Source organism: Salvelinus namaycush, unplaced genomic scaffold, assembly GCF_016432855.1.
Source record: "Salvelinus namaycush isolate Seneca unplaced genomic scaffold, SaNama_1.0 Scaffold60, whole genome shotgun sequence".
In the NCBI taxonomy this organism is placed as follows: Eukaryota; Metazoa; Chordata; class Actinopteri; order Salmoniformes; family Salmonidae; genus Salvelinus; species Salvelinus namaycush.
This window is the reverse complement of record NW_024061309.1, coordinates 281351-304983: the sequence shown is the minus strand read 5'-3', so window position 1 is coordinate 304983 and position 23633 is coordinate 281351. Positions and strand designations below refer to the sequence as shown.

The window sequence follows — 23633 nt, the reverse complement described above, 5'->3', positions numbered from 1 at the left end:
GCAGGCAGAGACCCCAGCATCCATAAGTCAGACACCTTCTTCCTCTGTGGTAAGACTCTCTCCACCTCCTTAGATGTTTACATTTGTGTCATCTTAGCACTCAGCATGTGAGGCGGTAGCTAACTGCACTGTTTCAGTTGACTTCTGCATTTAGCTATTTACATTATTTCTGCATTGTCAGATTTTACAATATGCAATCAATTGGCATTCATTTAAAATGTTTTTACTTTAAATGTGTTTTACTTGAAACATGTAGCTTTTATTTACGGGCCAAAAGTGGTGCTCCTGCTGTTTGTAAATTGAGGGGTTGGTCTATAATGCAAATGGGTTTTCAGGGGGTATTTATTTGAATTCTTGACCGAATGTGTAGTTAAGTGAGTTGTCACCAGGAAAATGAAAGTTACCAGTTGCACCTGTAGCTGAATTGGACAAGGCTGTAATGATTGTGTTGAATTATACCATTCTAAATGTTTTCTACCTCTTCGGGGGCTAAATGAAATAGCTTTAGACTTGTGCGTATTCACAACAACCTAATGTTTCCCAGGGTTCTCCAAGAAGTACAAATTCATCTGTAGAAGGGGAAAAACAAGGTGAGACATAGTTTGAGTCTTCATAAGAAAAGTGACAAATGTTCTGTGAGAGATGCCACTCACAACTCTGTTGACTGTGGAGGAAGCACCACAGAGTCAATCATGTTTCTTGTTTTGTCTCTTTCCTAGTGATCCGTCACCATGAGTACGGACGCGGAGATGCAGATCTACGGCAAGGCTGCCATATACCTCCGTAAGCCTGAGAAGGAGAGGATGGAGGCACAAACCGCACCCTTTGATTCAAAGAACGCCTGCTATGTCGCAGACACCAAGGAGCTTTACCTTAAGGGTTTGGTCACTGCCAGGACTGAAGGAAAGTGTACTGTAACAGTCATCAATCCTAACGGCACTAAGGAGGTAAGCCTGATTTGAAAAGTATTGAAGATTGTGCAGACACACTTTTTTCATGCCAATTGTAAAAAATTAAATAAGTAAAAAAAAGATTGATTAATAAGCATTTCTTTGTTTTTTTGTAAGCAGAATATAACCTTCAAACACGTCCTTTTATCCCTGCTAATTAAATAGAATGTTCTATATTGACTAGTTAAGTATCACCATGTAGTCGTCAGTGGTTGATAACAAAGTAGTTGGATTAGATGGGGGGATGCAGTTTTATTTAAAGATTTGTTTTTTTAAAGCATTCAGTCCTGTCCAGTTTGATCTGTGTATAATCTAGATTTCTGACTGTTTCAGGAAGGAAAAGAGTTCAAAGAAGCAGATGTCTACCAGATGAACCCCCCTAAGTACGACAAGATTGAGGACATGGCCATGATGACCTACCTGAATGAAGCCTCTGTGTTGTATAACCTCAAAGAGCGTTATGCAGCATGGATGATCTATGTAAGATACCTGTATAAACATACACACTCATACAGTACTACACATAAAGTAATGGTAGACACCAAAACATACCAATACAGTAGACTTACATTACTATACCATAGTACACCCACATCCTCACATAAATCCAGGTAAACGTCAAGCTGATTTTTCGAATCCCCTAATTTAATCTCTTTCATCCAGACCTACTCTGGGCTGTTCTGTGCCACGGTGAATCCCTACAAGTGGCTTCCTGTGTACGACATGGAGGTTGTCAACGCCTACAGAGGGAAGAAGAGGATGGAGGCTCCACCCCATATCTTCTCCGTCTCTGACAACGCCTTTCAGTTCATGCAGATTGGTATGAGCTCTAATGGATGGATGGATGGATGGATGGATGGATGGATGCATGGATGGATGGATGGATGGATGGATGGATGGATGGATGGATGGATGGATGGATGGATGGATGGATGGATGGATGGATGGATGGATGGATGGATGGATGGATGGATGGATGGATGGATGGATGGATGGATGGATGGATGGATGGATGGATGGATGGATGGATGGAAGTTAAAATGTGCTTTAGAGAGGTATCTGCTGTTTTCTAGTCTACGTTAGAACAGTTTGCTGGTAATATCTGATATCACTGGCCTTGAATGGAAAATGTTCCAAAATGAAATCCATGATGATGCTAAGAATTCAATAATGTCCCCATAATGTTGCTTGAGTATGATAATCAATATGTTGTTTTGTTACAGACCAGGAGAACCAGTCCGTCCTGATTACGTAAGTTGTTTACTAAAATCTCATTTGAGAAAGGGTTTCTACTGCAATATTTTGGGACACTTGGGTGTGATGAAAATACATGACATTATGAATGGATTAGGCTATGCATAGAAATGAGTCGATGAGTGGGGATACTTGTTAATTTATGTAGGAAAACAGTGTATTTTTCAATGCTATTTCTTAGTGTAAGTCAATGTGACATTCAAACATGTTACTAAAACCCCTGTTTCTCTGTCATATTAATAACCAGTGGAGAATCCGGTGCAGGAAAGACTGTAAACACCAAGCGTGTTATCCAGTACTTTGCCACCATTGCAGTGTCTGGTGCCAAGAAGGAAGCAGAGCCAGGCAAAATGCAGGTAGGTTGTACCTTTCTAACACATTTCAGTTTGGTGGGCTGTGTTCAAGCAATCGAGAATAACTAACTTTACCAGTTTCTGAGCAACTTGTGTTTGTCTCAATCAGGGGTCTCTTGAGGATCAGATCATTGCTGCTAACCCTCTGCTCGAGTCTTACGGCAATGCCAAGACAGTGAGGAACGACAACTCGTCTCGCTTTGTAAGTATGAAGGGCATACTGTGTATGTTATCTAATATTGGACAAATGTATTTCAGTATTTCCCATTTGTTATATCAATAGATGTTCGACAAATTGTAACATTTAAAGGAGTCTATCAAAGTAAAATGTTAGATGTATTTAGTTATCCTCTTTCTAACCCCCATGCTCTACTTTAGGGTAAATTCATCAGGATTCACTTCCAAGGTAGCAAACTGGCTAAAGCTGACATTGAGACCTGTGAGTTGATTTTGATTGTTTCTCAATTATTTACTAAATTCACAGATTTTTCGGGGAGATAATCTTTATCTAATGTTCACTCTCTCTCTCTCTCTCTCTCTCTGTCTCTCTCTCTCTCACTCTCTTTCTCTCTCTCTCTCTCTCTCTTTCTCTTTGTGTCAATCTCTCTCTCTTTCTCTCTCAGACCTGCTAGAGAAGTCCAGAGTGTCCTTCCAGCTTCCCGATGAGAGAGGCTACCACATCTTCTTCCAGATGATGACCAATCACAAACCTGAGGTTGTTGGTAAGGCAAAGTAGAGTTACAGGATTAATTATTCCCACCCCCATCTGTGGAATTCATTGTCCACACTATTAATACTATTCCAATGAGTACATCCAACGTAACAAGGCATCTAGATATGAGTCAGGTCTTTGGGGAAGATCTATCAAGTAATGCACTCTGATAAGTATTGTGAAAGTATCTTTCAAGGATTTGATGTCATTTATCATACGACATCCAGTGGCCCTTTGGGGTATTTCAGATGATCCCAGAGGTCTGTAATTATCTCTGACCCTCTGTGTGGCATTATCACATGTCCAATATATTAAGTAACCTAATACTATGATTTAAAATAGAATGACGAAGCTGTAAAACATTATCCTAGATATGAACCATCAACTTAATGAATACCATTGGTGTTCAATAAGGGTTTCAGCATGAAATATCATTTATTTTATTATTTTACACATTCGGTTTTATTATATGTGTTTGTTGTCAATGTTTAGGCATCAAGCTGGGGGCAGTTGTTAAACAAAAGTAAATATTTTGAAGAATTGTAATATAAAATGAATACATTTTTTAAAAGTTATTAAAAAATGAATTACCAAAGTTACGATATGTTGCCATAGATTTTCTGTTAATTGCCAAAATTACTGAAGATTACGGTAACTTTGGTAAATTACCGCCGATAGCTTTGAAACCCTAACCGTGATATAAAATACTTGAGTCCATCTACTGAGTAAAGGAGAGAGAGAGACTGTAAAGGTAGGACAGCAGAAATCTAAGAGATTTAACTGACAAGACATTCTCTGTTGTCCATAGAAATGGCGCTCATCACCACCAACCCCTACGACTTCCCCATGTGCAGCCAGGGCCAGATCACTGTGGCCAGCATCAACGACAAGGAAGAGCTGGATGCCACAGACGTGAGTCAAACAAAGGGTTCATCATATTCTAGATATGGAATGGGTAGGATCACCATACACACTGAATGCACTGTGCAATTCCAACTTGGTGGCAGCTGGGAATTTTCATGTATTTTTCTGTTTTATTCTAAATGCATTGAGTTAGTTAGGCATGTGCCTCAAGGAACTCTTCATGCCTTCACACTTCACCTTGAGGCCCATACTGTACATGTAGGACATCCACAAGAGAGTGCCACTAAGTCCCTGTGGAACTGTGTAAAATGTATGTTGTGTTAGTCGTCAACCAGTGTTGGTCAAGTGTAATCACGTGGATCTGAGAAGCCAGTCAAATGTATCCATCCCATTTGTTCTGCTGAGAGAACAGAACTGTAGTGTACTGTATGTGAGAAAACTACCGTTCAGTTCATCACTGTTGTACTTCCTGTCTAATGCCAGGATGCCATTACAGTCCTGGGCTTCAGTAATGATGAAAAGATGAGCATCTACAAGCTGACAGGAGCTGTACTGCACCATGGCAACTTGAAATTCAAGCAGAAGCAGCGTGAGGAGCAGGCCGAGCCAGACGGCACAGAGGGTGAGTCCACTCATATAATATGTAAACATTAGTCCCATTCCCAGTCCCACTCATAGATATACAATATGTAAACATTAGTCCCATTCCCAGTCCCACTCATAGATATACAATATGTAAACATTAGTCCCATTCCAAGTCCCACTCATAGATATACAATATGTAGACATTAGTCCCATTCCCAGTCCCACTCATAGATATACAACATGTAAACATTAGTCCCATTCCCAGTCCCACTCATAGATATACAACATGTAAACATTAGTCCCATTCCCAGTCCCACTCATAGATATACAATATGTAAACATTAGTCCCATTCCAAGTCCCACTCATAGATATACAATATGTAGACATTAGTCCCATTCCCAGTCCCACTCATAGATATACAATATGTAAACATTAGTCCCATTCCCAGTCCCACTCATAGATATACAACATGTAAACATTAGTCCCATTCCCAGTCCCACTCATAGATATACAACATGTAAACATTAGTCCCATTCCCAGTCCCACTCATAGATATACAATATGTAAACATTAGTCCCATTCCCAGTCCCACTCATAGATATACAATATGTAAACATTAGTCCCATTCCCAGTCCCAATCATAGATATACAATATGTAAACATTAGTCCCATTCCCAGTCCCACTCATAGATATACAATATTTACACATTAGTCCCATTCCCAGTCCCACTCATAGATATACAATATGTAAACATTAGTCCCATTCCCATGTTGGTTCTCTCTCCAGTGGCTGATAAAATCGGCTACCTGCTGGGCCTGAACTCAGCTGAGATGCTGAAGGCTCTGTGCTACCCCAGAGTGAAGGTCGGCAACGAGTATGTGACCAAGGGACAGACTGTGCCTCAGGTAAGGCGGCCAAACACAGCTTCTACCATCTTCTGAGCACCATACATCTTTTGGTGATGAGTGCATTGCTTGTTTTGAAGAGTGATGTTGTTTTCCCCAAAGCTCTTTTCACCTCATCACTTGACATGGTCAACATCTCATGTATTCATTAGAGGTATTATCATTGCAGGTTAATAACTCAGTCTCGGCTCTGGCAAAGTCCATCTACGAGAGGATGTTCTTGTGGATGGTCATCCGTATCAACGAGATGTTGGACACCAAGAATCCAAGGCAGTTCTATATCGGTGTGCTCGACATTGCCGGGTTTGAGATCTTTGATGTGAGTCTGAGACCAGAACAAGACAATGAGTTGTGATTGAGAGGGATTACAGCCTTGTATGATGATGAAATGATCCCTTCTGAAATTCCATCAACAGTACAACAGCATGGAGCAGCTGTGCATCAACTTCACCAATGAGAAACTGCAACAGTTTTTCAACCACACCATGTTCGTCCTGGAACAAGAGGAGTACAAGAAGGAGGGAATCGTCTGGGCCTTCATTGACTTCGGCATGGACTTGGCTGCCTGCATTGAGCTTATTGAGAAGGTAAGCTGTCTGTCAGGATTATAATGGACCTCAACAGCAAAGCTCAAATGGAGTGATGTGTGAGCTATTATCACATGGTACAACGTATCTGACTGTTGAGAACTCAAAATGTTTCCTATTATGGGCCCCTAAATGAAGATACTCTGATAATAGCATGTTTGCTGAAAGAATAAATGTGATCCTAAATGTAAATATCACTAATTTGATATACATCTCTTTTCATAAAGCCATTGGGCATCTTCTCCATCCTTGAAGAGGAGTGCATGTTCCCCAAGTCTTCAGACACTACCTTCAAGGACAAGCTGTACGCCCAGCATCTTGGCAAAAACAAGGCGTTTGAGAAGCCCAAGCCAGCCAAAGGCAAGGCAGAGGCCCACTTCTCCCTGGTGCACTACGCCGGCACTGTGGACTACAACATCACTGGCTGGCTGGAGAAGAACAAGGACCCCCTGAACGACTCTGTTCTTCAGCTGTACGGGAAGTCCTCAGTCAAACTGATGGGGACCCTGTATGTCGCTGCCCCACCTGAGGGTAAGACTAGCAGCACATCAAAAGATTTAATGAAGAACTAGTTACAGTCCCATTTTCTTTAAAGGGTCAATCTGCAGTTGCTACATCCATTTGTGGACTTATTAAGATATGTACCCATTCATTCTTGAAGAACATCAGCTTAGTTCAACCGCCGTACCCCATCAGAACCCAAATTTGAGCTTGTTTTACTCCAATGTTTGTAAACAAAGTAAAGGGAAACAAGATGGTCAGTCCTTGAATACATAGCTCTATCTATACATTTGAGTGGTTACATTTCTCCAGCCCCATCTCTCATGTTTTTATTGAAACAGGGGCAGGGAGCATGCTTTGTTATTGTTTCAACTGCTGATTGCTGCTTTAAATGTATCACAATCTCTCTGGGTGATTTACTGGGTTAATTTACTCATACAATAGGTGTTATTTTACACAATCTCATTGGCAGCATTTGCATTAAGATACGTGTGAAGTTAACCTGATTCTCTCATTTATATTGAACTTTTCTCCATTACAACAGATACAACCAAGAAAGGAGGCAAGAAGAAGGGTGGTTCCATGCAGACTGTGTCCTCCCAGTTCAGGGTGAGCTTTTAAAATGGGGATATTCAGTCCTTCAAAAGGTGTACTGATTATCAGAAATGATTTCTGAGAAAATGGTTTGTAACCCTCTTACAGGAGAACTTGGGCAAGCTGATGACCAACTTGAGGAGCACTCATCCTCACTTTGTACGCTGCCTGATCCCCAACGAGTCAAAGACTCCAGGTACAATAAACATTGAGTTAAATATGACATCACATCAGTACAATATTAGTAACCTTAACAAACCAATCTTCAACCTGTTTATAAGTATTTAAATCAAATCAAATCAAAAAATCAAATCAAATGTATTTATATAGCCCTTCGTACAACATTTGATGTCTCAAAGTGCTGTACAGAAACCCAGCCTAAAACCCAAAACAGCAAGCAATGCAAGCAATGCAGGTGTAGAAGCACAGTGGCTAGGAAAAACTCCCTAGAAAGGCCAAAACCTAGGAAGAAACCTAGAGAGGAACCAGGCTATGAGGGGTGGCCAGTTCTCTTCTGGTTGTGCCGGGTGGAGATTATAACAGAACATGGCCAAGATGTTCAAGTGTTCATAAATGACCAGCATGGTCAAATAATAATAATCACAGTAGTTGTCGAGAGTGCAGCAAGTCAGCACCTCAGGAGTAAATGTCCGTTGGCTTTTCATAGCCGATCATTAAGAGTATCTCTACCGCTCCTGCGGTCTCTAGAGAGTTGAAAACAGCAGGTCTGGGACAGGTAGCACGTCCGGTGAACAGGTCAGAGATCCATAGCCGCAGGCAGAACAGTTGAAACTGGAGCAGCAGCACGGCCAGGTGGACTGGGGACAACAAGGAGTCATCATGCCAGGTAGTCCTGACGCATGGTCCTAGGGCTCAGGTCCTCCGAGAGAGAGAAAGAAAGAGAGAAAGAGAGAATTAGAGAGAGCATACTTAAATTCACACAGGACACCGGATAAGACAGGAGAAGTACTCCAGATATAACAAACTGACCCTAACCCCCCAACACATAAACTACTGCAGCATAAATACTGGAGGCTGAGACAGGAGGGGTCAGGAGACACTGTGGCCCCATCCGATGATACCCCCGGAGAGGGCCAAACAGGAAGGATATAACCCCACCCACTTTGCCAAAGCACAGCCCCCACACCACTAGAGGGATATCTTCAACCACCAACTTACCATCCTGAGACAAGGCCAAGTATAACCCACAAAGATCTCCGCCACGGCACAAACCAAGGAAGATCACGTCAGTGACTCAACCCACTCAAGTGACGCACCCCTCCTAGGGACGGCATGAAAGAGCACCAGTAAGCCAGTGACTCAGCCCCTGTAATAGGGTTAGAGGCAGGCAGAGACAGCAAGGGCGGTTCGTTGCTCCAGTGCCTTTCCGTTCACCTTCACACTCCTTGGCCAGACTACACTCAATCATCTCATGTCTCTCACATGGGTAGGCAGACTATTCCATAAAAATTGAGATCTATAGGAGAAAGCCCTGCCTCCAGCTGTTTGCTTAGAAATTCTAGGGACAATTAGGAGGCCTGCGTCTTGTGACCGTAGCGTACGTGTAGGTATGTACGGCAGGACCAACTCGGAAAGATAGGTAGGAGCAAGCCCATGTAACGCTTTGTAGGTTAACAGTAAAACCTTGAAATCAGCCCTTGCCTTAACAGGAAGCCAGTGTAGGGAGGCTAGCACTGGAGTAATATGATCAATTTTTTGGGGTTCTAGTCACGATTCTAGCAGCCGTATTTTGCACAGTTTATTTGGTGCTTTATCCGGGTAGCCGGAAAGTAGAACATTGCAGTAGTCTAACCTAGAAGTAACAAAAGCATAGATACATTTTTCTGCATCATTTTTGGACAGAAAAGTTCTGATTTTTGCAATGTTACGTAGATGTAAAAAAGCTGTCCTTGAAACAGTCTTGATATGTTCGTCAAAAGAGAGATCAGGGTCCAGAGTAACGCCGAGGTCCTTCACAGTTTTATTTGAGACGACTTTACAACCATCAAGATTAATTGTCAGATTCAACAGAAGATCTCTTTGTTTCTTGGGACCTAGAACAAGCATCTCTGTTTTGTCCGAGTTTAAAAGTAGAAAGTTTGCAGCCATCCACTTCCTTATGTCTGAAACACAGGCTTCTAGCGAGGGCAATTTTGGGGCTTCACCATGTTTCATTGAAATGTACAGCTGTGTGTCATCCGCATAGCAGTGAAAGTTAACATTATGTTTTCGAATGACATCCCCAAGAAGTAAAATATATAGTGAAAACAATAGTGGTCCTAAAACGGAACCTTGAGGAACACCGAAATGTACAGTTGATTTGTCAGAGGATAAACCATTCACAGAGACAAACGGATATCTTTCCGACAGATAAGATCTAAACCAGGCCAGAACTTGTCCGTGTAGACCAATTTGCATTTCCAATCTCTCCAAAAGAATGTGGTGATCGATGGTATCAAAGGCAGCACTAAGGTCTAGTAGCACGAGGACAGATGCAGAGCCTCGGTCTGACGCCATTAAAAGGTCATTTACCACCTTCACAAGTGCAGTCTCAGTGCTATGCTGGGGTCTAAAACCAGACTGAAGCAACCAGACATACATTGTTTGTCTTCAGGAAGGCAGTGAGTTGCTGTGCAACAGCTTTTTCTACAATTTTTGAGAGGAATGGAAGATTCGATATAGGCCGATTCGTTTTTTATATTTTCTGGGTCAAGGTTTGGCTTTTTCAAGAGAGGCTTTATTACTGCCACTTTTAGTGAGTTTGGTACACATCCGGTGGATAGAGAGCCGTTTATTATGTTCAACATAGGAGGGCCAAGCACATGAAGCAGCTCTTTAAGTAGTTTAGTTGGAATAGGGAGAGCATTTAAAGAGACTTGGTTTGTGTTTGCAGGTTTGATGGAGAACTTCCTGGTTATCCACCAGCTCAGGTGTAATGGTGTTCTGGAGGGTATTAGGATCTGCAGGAAGGGCTTCCCCAGCAGAATCATCTATGCTGACTTCAAGCAGAGGTACACACACACACACACACACACACACACACACACACACACACACACACACACACACACACACACACACACACACACACACACACACACACACACACACACACACACACACACATACATAAATATTTGCTCTGAGGGTTTTCCCAGCATCAGAATAGGCTTAACCAAACCGATTACAACTTGACATATGTTAAACATTTCTCCTGATTCAGGTACAAAGTACTGAATGCCAGCGTCATCCCCGAGGGCCAGTTCATGGACAACAAGAAGGCTTCTGAGAAGCTGCTTGGGTCCATTGATGTGAATCACGAGGACTACAAGTTTGGACACACCAAGGTCAGTCAAATACCCCCAGCAAGAGATGCCAACTAAAACACAACTTCAATGATCATTTAAACTCTAACCATTAAATGTCTCTCCAGTTGATCTATCCATCTTGTTATTATTTCTTAAAAATGTAAAATAAAATATTATACTCAATTCATTATCTTGTGCTTGTACAGTTATCTATGTCAGTGTACATTATTAATCTACAGCTATACAATAACTTACAGCTCATAAACAACCTATCCCATGGTTTGTTTGTAAGGATTACAATGTTTATGTTGTTCAAACCAGTCTAGTGGTTTTGTTCCTCTCTTTTGATTCACCCCTTTCTGTCTGTTACCACCTGACTGTGGTTCCATAATTGACCACGTCAACCTGTGTCAGGTGTTCTTCAAAGCCGGTCTGCTGGGTGTCCTGGAGGAGATGAGAGATGAGAAGCTGGCCTCTCTGGTCGGCATGGTCCAGGCTCTCAGCCGTGGATTCCTCATGAGGAGAGAGTTCACCAAGATGATGGAGAGGAGGTGAGGAAGAGTAGACATCTTGGCAAACTGTTCTGTCAACCACCTGTATGTAATGTATAGTGATTACATAGTGAATATGCTGTGAGTTGTTCAGGATGAGAAGGTACATGTTATAACATTCTATTAAAGTAGCAGTTTGGTATTTAGCAAGCTGTTCAATTGTTATTTAACTAAGTGATATTTACCCATTCATTCTGGAATAATATGAAATGCCTCATGATCTTAACATCACCTGTCAGTCCTTTCATCTAGAGCGCTGTCTATACATTTAAGAGGGATTATATTTCCCTAGCCCCATTCCTCAGCTGTATGCAAAAAGTGGTGGGGTCCCTGTTTGTTATTCTTCGAATCGCAGAATGTAGCTTTAAATACGTCATCCAGTGATGTTTTTCTTTACTGTTAAGGAATACTAGAAATGCCTCTCCTTGAAGTTTGCAGTTGTATAAAAAAAATACTATTTTCTTCAAAACATATATTTTTACCGTTTAGTGTTTGTACTTTACTGTATTTATACTTGGGATATCGTTTTCCACAGGGAAAAAACCCCCCAAAAACACCTTTAAGCATGTCACTCACCGTGTCACTCACCGTGTCACTCAGCATGTCACTCACCATGTCACTCAGCATGTCACTCAGCATGTCACTCACCATGTCACTCACCATGTCACTCACCATGTCACTCACCGTGTCACTCAGCATGTCACCTCACCGTGTCACTCACCGTGTCACTCACCATGTCACTCAGCATGTCACTCACCGTGTCACTCAGCATGTCACCTCACCGTGTCACTCACATGTCACTCACCATGTCACTCACCATGTCACTCAGCATGTCACCTCACCGTGTCACTCAGCATGTCACTCAGCATGTCACCTCACCGTGTCACTCAGCATGTCACTCAGCATGTCACTCAGCATGTCACCTCACCGTGTCACTCACCATGTCACTCAGCATGTCACCTCACCGTGTCACTCAGCATGTCACTCACCATGTCACTCACCATGTCACTCAGCATGTCACTCACCATGTCACTCAGCATGTCACTCACCATGTCACTCACCATGTCACTCACCATGTCACTCAGCATGTCACTCAGCATGTCACTCACCATGTCACTCTATCCTTTCTGTGGACCAGAGATTCCGTCTTCACCATCCAGTACAACATCCGTTCATTCATGAATGTGAAAACCTGGCCATGGATGAAGTTGTACTTCAAGATCAAGCCCCTGCTGCAGAGCGCTGAGACTGAGAAGGAGCTGGCCAACATGAAGGAGAACTATGAGAAGATGACGACAGACCTGGCCAAGGCTCTGGCCAAGAAGAAGGAGTTGGAGGAGAAGATGGTGGCCATGGTGCAGGAGAGGAGTGACCTGGCGCTTCAAGTCGCATCTGTGAGTGAGCAACAACCCTCATCAGAGCACATTTAGACACACAAGGACACAGACACGATCGCACACACATCAGCACGTATGAACAATAATTGAATAGGATGGCCCTGACTAGAATACAGTATATAAATATAAAGTGGGTAAAACAGTGTTCCATGTCTATGTACATAGGGCAGCAGCCTCTAAGGTGACTAGAATACAGTATATACTGTACATATGAAGTGGGTAAAACAGTATATTCCCCCCAAGACTTGGGGAACATGCACTCCTCTTCAAGGATGGACCAGTGTTCGATTATTAAAGTGGCCAGTGATTCCATGTCTATGTACATAGGGAAGCACCCTCTAAGGTGACTAGAATACAGTATATACTGTACATATGACGTGGGTAAAACAGTATATTTCCCCCAAGACTTGGGGAACATGCACTCCTCTCCAAGGATGATTCCATGTCTATATACAAAGGGCAGCAGCCTCTAAGGTGCAGGGTTGAGTAACCAGTGATTCCATGTCTATATACAAAGGGCAGCAGCCTCTAAGGTGCAGGGTTGAGTAACCAGTGATCCCATGTCTATATACAAAGGGCAGCAGCCTCTAAGGTGCAGGGTTGAGTAACCGGGTAGTAACCGGCTAGTGATGGCTATTTAACAGTCTGATGGCCTTGAGATAGAAGCTGTTTTCCAGTCTCTCGGTCCCAGCTTTGACACACCTGTACTGACCTCGCCTTCTGGATGATAGCGGGGTGAACAGGCGGTTGAAGTCCTTGATGATCTTTTTGGCCTGTGAAATATAGTTATATATGTCATGCATTTAAATTGATTTGCTCTGACTTATTTGACTAAATCAAGTCTATATTTTGATACACAAAGTGAGAACACAGGTTTTTTCTCCTGTTCTGAAACCAGGATTCAGAGAATCTGAACGATGCTGAGGAAAGGTGTGAGGGGCTCATCAAGAGCAAGATCCAGCTGGAGGCCAAACTCAAAGAGACGACTGAGAGGCTGGAGGATGAGGAGGAGATGAATGCTGAGTTGACTGCCAAGAAGAGGAAGCTGGAGGATGAGTGCTCTGAGCTGAAGAAGGACATTGATGACCTGGAGCTCACCTTGGCCAAAGTGGAGAAGGAGAAGCACGCCACCGAAAACAAGGTCTCGTAGACAGTCTAACCAAACAATAATCCAAAGAATAATCAACTCAAAACAGAAATGTAATTCAAGTCTTTTTGTGGGTACAGTAAAAATTAAGACACAAAATAGTGGAATTTCAGTTGTGGTGTTCTCCCCACATTCATTGCATGTTCTGCTACCAACTCGTATATGATTTCCATTCAGTACACTGGCATGGAGTACAGTGCCATCTAGTGTTGAATCTATAGTACTGTACTTGTTGACACATTTCTGTTATAAATTTAACTAATTCTCCAATTTATGGTGAAGTGACCAAAGACACATTTTGTTGTGGCTGTTTTCAGGTTAAAAACCTGACAGAGGAGATGGCGTCTATGGATGAGAGTGTTGCCAAGCTGACCAAGGAGAAGAAAGCCCTCCAAGAGGCCCACCAGCAGACACTGGACGACCTGCAGGCAGAGGAGGACAAAGTCAACACTCTGACCAAGGCCAAGACCAAGCTGGAACAGCAAGTGGACGACGTGAGTGGAGTTTGACATTCTGGCCATGATAGTGTGTAAGATGTTATTATCTTCAGTTGTTTAGATTTGACCAACACATGTCTGTTTATATCTTGTAGCTTGAGGGTTCTCTGGAGCAAGAGAAGAAGCTCCGTATGGACCTTGAGAGATCCAAGAGAAAGCTGGAGGGAGATCTGAAACTGGCCCAGGAGTCCATAATGGACCTGGAGAATGACAAGCAGCAGTCTGATGAGAAAATCAAGAAGTAAACACAAATAAATTACTACAGTTTTCCCTGCCATCTTAATCAACATAATGGTTCTTCTTGGTTCATTCTTATAACTATGAATTAAACTTTGTATGTGATTCTTAAAAGCAAAATGAATGGTCAAATATGCTCCCTTTATACTGTCTAACCAAAACAAACTTTGCAATCAACGTGTTTGTGTTTGTTAGGAAGGAGTTTGAGACCAGCCAGCTCCTCAGCAAGATAGAGGATGAGCAGTCTCTGGGAGCTCAGCTGCAGAAGAAGATCAAGGAACTCCAGGTACAGTACAGGATCTCAGCTCCAGTACAGGAAAATAACTGACACATTTATTCTGGTAGCACACATTCTTCCTGGTGGTTTCTGATGGCTCCGTAAGATGGAAGACGGTGCTTCTTCCTGGTGGATTCTGATGGCTCAGTAAGATGGAAGATGGTGCTTCTTCCTGGTGGATTCTGATGGCTCAGTAAGATGGAAGATGGTGCATCTTCCTGGTGGATTCTGATGGCTCAGTAAGATGGAAGATGGTGCTTCTTCCTGGTGGATTCTGATGGCTCAGTAAGATGGAAGATGGTGCTTCTTCCTGGTGGCTTCTGATGGGTCAGTAGGTTGGAAGATGGTGCTTCTTCCTGGTGGATTCTGATGGCTCAGTAGGTTGGAAGATGGTGCTTCTTCCTGGTGGATTCTGATGGCTCAGTAAGATGGAAGATGGTGCTTCTTCCTGGTGGATTCTGATGGCTCAGTAAGATGGAAGATGGTGCTTCTTCCTGGTGGATTCTGATGGCTCAGTAAGATGGAAGATGGTGCATCTTCCTGGTGGATTCTGATGGCTCAGTAAGATGGAAGATGGTGCTTCTTCCTGGTGGATTCTGATGGCTCAGTAAGATGGAAGATGGTGCTTCTTCCTGGTGGCTTCTGATGGGTCAGTAGGTTGGAAGATGGTGCTTCTTCCTGGTGGATTCTGATGGCTCAGTAGGTTGGAAGATGGTGCTTCTTCCTGGTGGATTCTGATGGCTCAGTAAGATGGAAGATGGTGCTTCTTCCTGGTGGATTCTGATGGCTCAGTAAGATGGAAGATGGTGCTTCTTCCTGGTGGCTCAGTAAAATGGAAGATGGTGCTTCTTCCTGGTGGATTCTGATGGCTCAGTAAGATGGAAGATGGTGCTTCTTCCTGGTGGATTCTGATGGCTCAGTAAGATGGAAGATGGTGCATCTTCCTGGTGGATTCTGATGGCTCAGAAAGATGGAAGATGGTGCTTCTTCCTGGTGGATTCTGATGGCTCAGTAAGATGGAAGATGGTTCTTCTTCCTGGTGGATTCTGATGGCTCAGTAAGATGGTAGATGGTGCTTCTTTCTATGTAAAGATGTTGCTTCTTACCATTGTTAGTTTGGATCCTGCATGGGACACTGTCTAATGGGACACTGTCTAATGGGACACTGTCTAATGAATATAGTAAATATGTTAGTGTAACTGGCTATGTATAAACACATTTATACTAAATATACAATACATACTATTATTATGTGGTGAGGTTCAATTGTTTCAACTGTATTGTAGTGTTCATCCCCCTGCTCCTACCCCCTGTTTTAGGCTCGTATTGAGGAGCTGGAGGAGGAAATTGAGGCTGAGCGTGCTGCCAGGGCCAAGGTTGAGAAGCAGAGGGCCGATCTCTCCAGGGAACTTGAGGAGATCAGCGAGAGACTGGAGGAGGCCGGAGGCGCCACTGCTGCTCAGATTGAGATGAACAAGAAGCGCGAGGCTGAGTTCCAGAAGCTGCGTCGCGATCTTGAAGAGTCCACCTTGCAGCATGAGGCCACAGCCGCCGCTCTGCGCAAGAAGCAGGCCGACAGTGTGGCTGAGCTCGGGGAGCAGATCGACAACCTGCAGCGCGTCAAGCAGAAGCTGGAGAAGGAGAAGAGCGAGTACAAGATGGAGATTGATGACCTCTCCAGCAACATGGAGGCTGTCGCCAAGGCAAAGGTGAGTAGTGATGTTTTGGTCAAGCAGTGTTGAGGAGGGTCAGCTAAATTACCATTCAATAAACTGAAGTTGACAGTCCCATATGGTTCATTAACAGGGCAATCTGGAGAAGATGTGCCGTACTCTTGAGGACCAGCTGAGTGAGCTCAAGACTAAGAATGATGAGAATGCTCGCCAGGTCAACGACATCAGCGGACAGAGGGCCAGACTCCTGACAGAAAATGGTACCTTCAACAATGAACAACAAACCAATATAGTTCACCTCAGTAGTACACAATAACATGTATCGGGGGCTGTAAATTCAGTCCACATAGTTTCTGCACTACGATTCCTCAAAATACAATTTCAATCTAGAAAGAATGACTCATTAACAGGAGGTCACTCTAACCCTGCAGGTGAGTTTGGCCGCCAGCTGGAGGAGAAGGAAGGCCTGGTGTCTCAGCTGACCAGAGGCAAACAGGCCTTCACCCAGCAGGTGGAGGAGCTGAAGAGACAGATTGAGGAGGAGGTCAAGGTAAGGCACCCAAAACGGAAAACACCTACCACAGTTTAAAGCTTTATCTACACATAGACTGTTTCTACGCCACCCTCAGAGACTTCTAATATCATTTGTTTTACTCTCTCTCTCTTTGTCTTTCTTTCTCTCTCTCTCAAAGGCTAAAAACGCACTGGCCCATGGTGTCCAGTCTGCCCGCCATGACTGTGATCTCCTGAGAGAGCAGTTTGAGGAGGAGCAGGAGGCCAAGGCAGAGCTGCAGCGCGGCATGTCCAAGGCCAACAGTGAGGTGGCTCAGTGGAGGACTAAGTATGAAACTGATGCCATCCAACGCACAGAGGAGCTGGAGGAGGCCAAGTGAGTTGCACGCAATAGCAAAAACTCAAATAAACGGTGTGGATGGTGAGGGTGGTAGGGGGATCTGAGAAAATGTTACTTCAATATGTACTGCAACATTTGTTTCACAACAAATGACTCACCGTAACACCACCCTATGTTGTTCAACAGGAAGAAGCTGGCCCAGCGTCTGCAGGAGGCTGAGGAGACCATTGAGGCGACCAACTCAAAGTGCGCCTCCCTGGAGAAGACCAAGCAGAGACTGCAGGGAGAGGTGGAGGACCTCATGATTGACGTTGAGAGAGCCAACGCCATGGCCGCCAACCTTGACAAGAAGCAGAGGAACTTTGACAAGGTGAACATTTATAAACCTCACTCTAGGCTGATGTTTCCTGTCTGCTATTTGATCAGATGTAGTATAATTGTAGCATATTTCTGATTCAAAACTCTCCATCAATGAGTTGTAATGAAAATCCCATGGATTTCCCCAGGTTCTGGCAGATTGGAAGCAGAAGTATGAGGAGGGTCAGGCTGAGCTGGAAGGAGCTCAGAAGGAGGCTCGCTCTATGAGCACTGAACTCTTCAAGATGAAGAACTCGTACGAGGAGGCTCTGGATCATCTGGAGACTCTGAAGAGGGAGAACAAGAACCTGCAACGTGAGCATTTGACAGCAGTTATTTTCGTCCGATGTTTGACCAGTGTTTGAAAATGGAATCAACTGTAATCATTAATATTATATAAAAATTACTTTTTAACAATCTCAGAATGTTCATGTAAAGTTTAAAATATATTTTTTGGAACTTGTAATTGGTATTCCTTTGAACAACCCAATGATGTGGTGGGAAATTAGATTAGCAAGACAGTATGAAGTACTGTTATTGAATTATCTGTTATTATAATTCATTTTAAACTTCAGTGCATTGGTGATATCTACTGAATATCTCCTGAGTCTAAACAGCTCCTGTGTTTGTGTGTGCAGAGGAGATCTCTGACCTGACTGAGCAGATCGGAGAGACTGGCAAGAGCATCCATGAGCTGGAGAAGGCCAAGAAGACCGTGGAGACAGAGAAGTCTGAGATCCAGACCGCTCTGGAGGAGGCGGAGGTACAAACTACAGCTGTTTGACAATCCAATGCTCCCTTTAACGGTGTTTATTGTAGTCATATATTCAGTTTGTAATTATTTGTGTTAAACAATTTGTCTGACTGCTTCTCCTTGTCCAGGGCACACTGGAGCACGAGGAATCCAAGATTCTGCGTGTGCAGCTGGAGCTGAACCAGATCAAGGGTGAGGTGGACAGGAAGATCGCTGAGAAGGACGAGGAGATGGAGCAGATCAAGAGGAACAGCCAGAGGGTGGTTGACTCTATGCAGAGCACCCTGGACTCTGAGGTCAGGAGCAGGAATGACGCCCTGAGGGTGAAGAAGAAGATGGAGGGAGACCTGAACGAGATGGAGATTCAGCTGAGCCACGCCAACAGGCAGGCCGCTGAGGCCCAGAAACAGCTGAGGAACGTCCAGGGACAGTACAAGGTAAAGGGACTGGGACATCAGGCTCAAAAACCTGAACATGGGGAGGGATTTGTTTGTGAATCAGTAGAAAAGAATAGAACAGTGGAATGTAATAGAGTGGACTAATATACTGTAGGAAGGTAGGGATATTACACTCTTAGAAGTAAAGGTGCCTGGAAGAACCTTTTGGGTTGTCGCACCAGCAGAACCTTTCCAGTTGAAACCGGAACCTTTTTGTGATTGGAGCGGTTACATTTTGAACCTATTTAATAATATATTATAGAGGTGGCAGCCTATCAGATTGGAGATGTGGCTTATTGGAGGGTTATTTTTTGTCATCCGTTAGCACAAATGTCATTCCTGTATACTGCAAATTAAAATGTTTCTTGAATATTTATGCATATTGAATATTCTAATATAATCTTTTTTTTTTAAATTGCTGATGATATAAAAATAGTAAGGTTGTAAAATAGTCCAACTTTGGGATTTGCTCTTGAGGAATGAATACACCTCCACTGGCCTCATTGAAGCAACAAAACTGTCCGTGTTCAACCTTAACATGTGATGACAATACAACAGAACAGATGAACATGAATTAAATGTACTCTGTTTGGCCCCAAAACAATCTATCTTAAAGCCCCTACTAAGTCTTCCTCCACTCCAGGGGTTCCTCCATGAACCTGCTGCTGCATCAAACCATTAAAGGTGTATCCAAGAACCCCTCAACTAACCAAATGTGAAAATATGAACCATTGACTAGCAATGGCTCCTTGAGGAACTCTAGGGGTTCCTTGAGGATACCCAGGATTCCTCTAGTCACCACTAATTCTTAGAGTGTAGAAAGGTAGGGATATTAGGAACATTTTTACCCATTAACATTTCTCTCACCGATCGTATCGCCCCTACTTCCACAATTCCTAATTCATTGTGAACCCCAGGATGCCCAATTGCACCTTGATGATGCCGTCCGCGCCGCAGAGGACATGAAGGAGCAGGCAGCCATGGTGGAGCGCAGAAACGGTCTGATGGTGGCTGAAATCGAAGAGCTGAGAGTTGCTCTGGAGCAGACAGAGAGAGGACGCAAAGTTGCTGAGACTGAGCTGGTCGACGCCAGCGAGCGCGTCGGACTGCTGCACTCCCAGGTACGGGTCAAAGGCCATTTCTAATGAAACTCAACCAAGCATACCGATTACACACACATATATAATTCAACAGCTTAATATTGATAAACCTTTAATATTTTCGTTTGTTTTATATTTATATTTTTATAATTTTAGCCTTGTGACTTGTAAGTTATCTTGAGAGTCAAACAAATCGCCTCGTTTCCTCCTTCAGAACACCAGCCTTGCGAACACCAAGAAGAAGCTGGAGACTGACCTGGTTCAGGTGCAGGGAGAGGTGGACGACATCGTCCAGGAGGCCAGGAACGCAGAGGAGAAGGCCAAGAAGGCCATCACTGACGTGAGTCCTTATGATCTACTCAATTACATCAACTAGATTTGTCCCCAAAGGCCAATGGAAGCTGGGCTGGTTAAACAGAGATCTCAAAAAGGAGGTCAGATGATCTCAGAGGGACATTATGATTGGTGCCAGTTGGTGCATAAATGAAACTAACTACCATTCCAGGCGGCCATGATGGCTGAGGAGCTGAAGAAGGAGCAGGACACCAGCTCTCACCTGGAGAGGATGAAGAAGAACCTGGAGGTCACAGTCAAGGACCTGCAGCACCGCCTGGATGAGGCTGAGAATCTGGCCATGAAGGGAGGCAAGAAGCAGCTCCAGAAACTGGAGTCCAGGGTGAGTTAACAGCAGGGTGGATTGAAAGACAGATTGCTGGAAATGTATTTGATCATATAAAAATACACAGGAGCATTGTGTAATGGCTTTTTCCTCTGAATCACCCACCTACATCATGAAATGTCATTGTTTTCATTATAGACCTCTTTAATTAAAATCGTAAAAGTACATAGGAGTAGACAACACTTCTTGACCAGTAGAAGAACATTCCTCTGATTTACAAAGATTTGTTACGTCTGACTTCACCACCTCACATAAATGCCTACGTTTATTTCTTCCACAAAGGTGCGTGAGCTCGAGTCTGAGGTGGAGGCCGAGCAGAGAAGAGGTGTAGACGCGGTCAAGGGAGTCCGCAAGTATGAGCGCAGAGTCAAGGAGCTCACTTACCAGGTAAGAAAAAGTGCATTCTTCACACACTCAAGCACACTGGTTTGTGTGTTAACACTATGGACTATTGATTCTTGTAACTTCTCCCACAGACTGAGGAGGATAAGAAGAACGTTGCCAGACTTCAGGACCTGGTAGATAAGCTGCAGATGAAAGTGAAGGCCTACAAGAGGCAGGCTGAGGAAGCGGTGAGTCACAGACTTAGTCAAAACCTCTGAAAGCTTACATTCCCTAGTAGACATTACAAAACGTCTAGACAGTTTAGTTAAGTGTTGTACTGCACATCAGTCAACATTGACTCAGTTGATAGTGCAAGTCATTTCTGAAGAAATGTATGCACAGTGACTCCTCTTCCTATGTGTAACAATTTAAAGTAGAGCGGGTTGAATATTATTTAGCTTTGTGCCGGGGGCTGGTCTGGTGGTAGTGCTGACTCTCCTGGATCACATGGTCCTGGAAGCAGCAGTTTATCCCCTGTTCCACCACTCACTTTCTCTCATGTATCATCCTTCTCCCTCATAATTCCTTTAAGAAATATATATTAAATTGCTACTTGAAGCTTCAAACTTTCAATACTGATGTTAGGCTCTCCCTCTCTTTTCTTTACCCAGGAGGAAGCATCCAACCAGCACATGTCTAAGTTCAGGAAGGTTCAGAATGAGCTGGAGGAGGCCGAGGAGCGTGCTGACATCGCTGAGACTCAGGTCAACAAGCTCAGATCCAAGAGCCGCGACAGCGGAAAGGTACGGAAGTGCTGCTAAACCTACACCTGACTGATGTTCAAACATGACCACATCAACACCACCTATGATTCATTCTTCACAGATGTCAATACTGACCTTTTACAATCACTCAAATGTTGAGGATCTCTGAGAAACACATTTCAGGACAGGGTAAATAATCCAAATTTAGTTGGTACTTCAAAATCGAAAATCAAGCTGAGCACAGAGTCGTAAATACTTGATCCATTCTGTTATTTCCAAGTGTTGATATATTTATCATGTTCATTATTAATACTGATCTATTCTGTTATTTCCAAGTGTTGATATATGTATCATGTTCATTATTAATACTGATCTATTCTGTTATTTCTTTCTTCTTACAGGGAAAAGAAGTTGCTGAATAAACAAGACCAAAGTCTTATCAATTTCCTGTGTTTCATAAAATATGATTTTCATGGTGAAATGTTGATCATTGATTAAAAACATGTAGGCCTACATACACTTCCTTTGTGACTGTGGACTTTTTTCTCAGAAAACAGCTTTTCATACCACAAAAATATTGTACTTTAACTCAAGGAGCAATCTGGGATTCAAGCAACATCAAAGCGGACACCCCAACAAAGCATTCATTTTTTTTTGCTGAGGGATGAGGATGGAGAAATGTAACTACATGTAACAGTATAACTTTAGTACGTCCCCTCGCCCCGACACGGGCGCGAACCAGGGACCCTCTGCACACATCAACAACTGACACCCACGAAGCATCGTTACCCATCGCTCCACAAAAGCCGCGGCCCTTGCAGAGCAAGGGGCAACACTACTTATAGGTCTCAGAGCAAGTGACGTAACTGATTGAAATGCTACTAGCGCGTACCCGCTAACTAGCTAGCCATTTCACATCCGTTACATACACAATTCATAGACTAAGCTATTATAATCATCCATAACATCAACATGATAGTTTTAACCCTTTACACTCAGGGGGAGGGGCCTATATGAACACACCCAAATTGAAATGTCTCCATAAGAAACAAATAGGAGAAGGAAGATGGTAGCATAACCATGGTAACAATTGAGAGAGAACACTGGTGATTGGACGGAAATTACTCAGACCAAAGTTCTCAGGATACAACAAACCAGATTTTTTGCATTTGAATTTTGTCCCAGATAATGCACACAATAATCTCATGTGGCCAGACGACGTGAAAATAAATGGTAATCTATCATCTGACCAAATTACACAAGATTTTAGTCCTGGGTTATCCGAGATTATGCGCATATATACATGAAAAAAGTAAAGAAAATATAAATTTCCTGTGTTTCATAAAATATGATTTTCATGGTGAAATGTTGATCATTGATTAAAAACATGTCGGCCTACATACACTTCCTTTGTGACTGTGGACTTATTACCATCACACGGGACTATGCATTTTTTATTGAATATTTAAAACATACTTGCAGTGAAGCTGCTCAACATCTACATCACATTCAGTCATCTAACAGACTCCCATACAGAGCGACCCACAGCAGCAACCAGGGTCAACGGTCTGCTCAAGGGTACATCAACAGATCTCCCACAAGGTCAAAAAAAACGGTACAGCTGGTTACCAGCTACCACCAATTTATCAGAGCTAATGGTGAGTAGAGACCAGAGAAGGCTCGGCCTCAGACTCCGACTTGCTGCTTAATGGGGAAAACCGGTTAAAGGTTTCTGTCGGCTGAATGAGCGACACCGGTTGAGCATTCCCCTCCAGAAGCCATGAGAAAGTTGTCCGGCTGCGGGGACTGTGCGAGGGGATTTGTACTAATGTTACTATCTGTACTTACTGGTGGCACAGACGCTGTTTCTTCCTTTCCTACACTGAAATTACCCTTGCCTAACGATTGCGTCTGAAGCTGGGCTTGCAGCCCAGCTATCCTCGCCGTAAGGCGATCGTTCTCCTGTATATT

General features: G+C 43.4%; 1 protein-coding gene across 1 annotated transcript; it reads left to right on the top strand.

The window, feature by feature from the left end:
• Positions 1–731: 731 nt before the first annotated feature.
• LOC120042031 (myosin heavy chain, fast skeletal muscle-like) lies at positions 732–22183 on the top strand. Its single transcript, XM_038986922.1, has 39 exons — positions 732–947; positions 1296–1430; positions 1614–1770; positions 2174–2201; positions 2452–2539; positions 2667–2759; positions 2936–2996; positions 3181–3279; positions 4078–4181; positions 4617–4755; positions 5507–5625; positions 5795–5944; positions 6042–6212; positions 6440–6755; positions 7258–7322; positions 7416–7503; positions 10201–10318; positions 10531–10654; positions 11030–11166; positions 12305–12560; positions 13462–13704; positions 14028–14204; positions 14303–14448; positions 14640–14730; positions 16041–16430; positions 16528–16654; positions 16826–16944; positions 17087–17283; positions 17434–17617; positions 17754–17919; positions 18243–18367; positions 18487–18795; positions 19713–19916; positions 20110–20235; positions 20401–20571; positions 20857–20961; positions 21051–21146; positions 21570–21701; positions 22064–22183. Exons 1-39 carry the CDS (start codon positions 732–734, stop codon positions 22082–22084), a joined length of 5793 nt encoding a protein of 1930 aa, XP_038842850.1. The 3' UTR covers positions 22085–22183.
• Positions 22184–23633: the final 1450 nt, after the last annotated feature.

What these genes read in the sequence shown, in the direction of transcription:
- LOC120042031 (XM_038986922.1), top strand. Translation starts at nt 732, where the DNA reads ATGAGTACGGACGCGGAGATGCAGATCTACGGCAAGGCTGCCATATAC. An exon ending in ACCAAGATGATGGAGAGGAG is followed by an intron (nt 11,167 to 12,304) that starts GTGAGGAAGAGT and finishes TCTGTGGACCAG; the next exon opens with AGATTCCGTCTTCACCATCC. An exon ending in AGATTGAGGAGGAGGTCAAG is followed by an intron (nt 16,945 to 17,086) that starts GTAAGGCACCCA and finishes TCTCTCTCAAAG; the next exon opens with GCTAAAAACGCACTGGCCCA.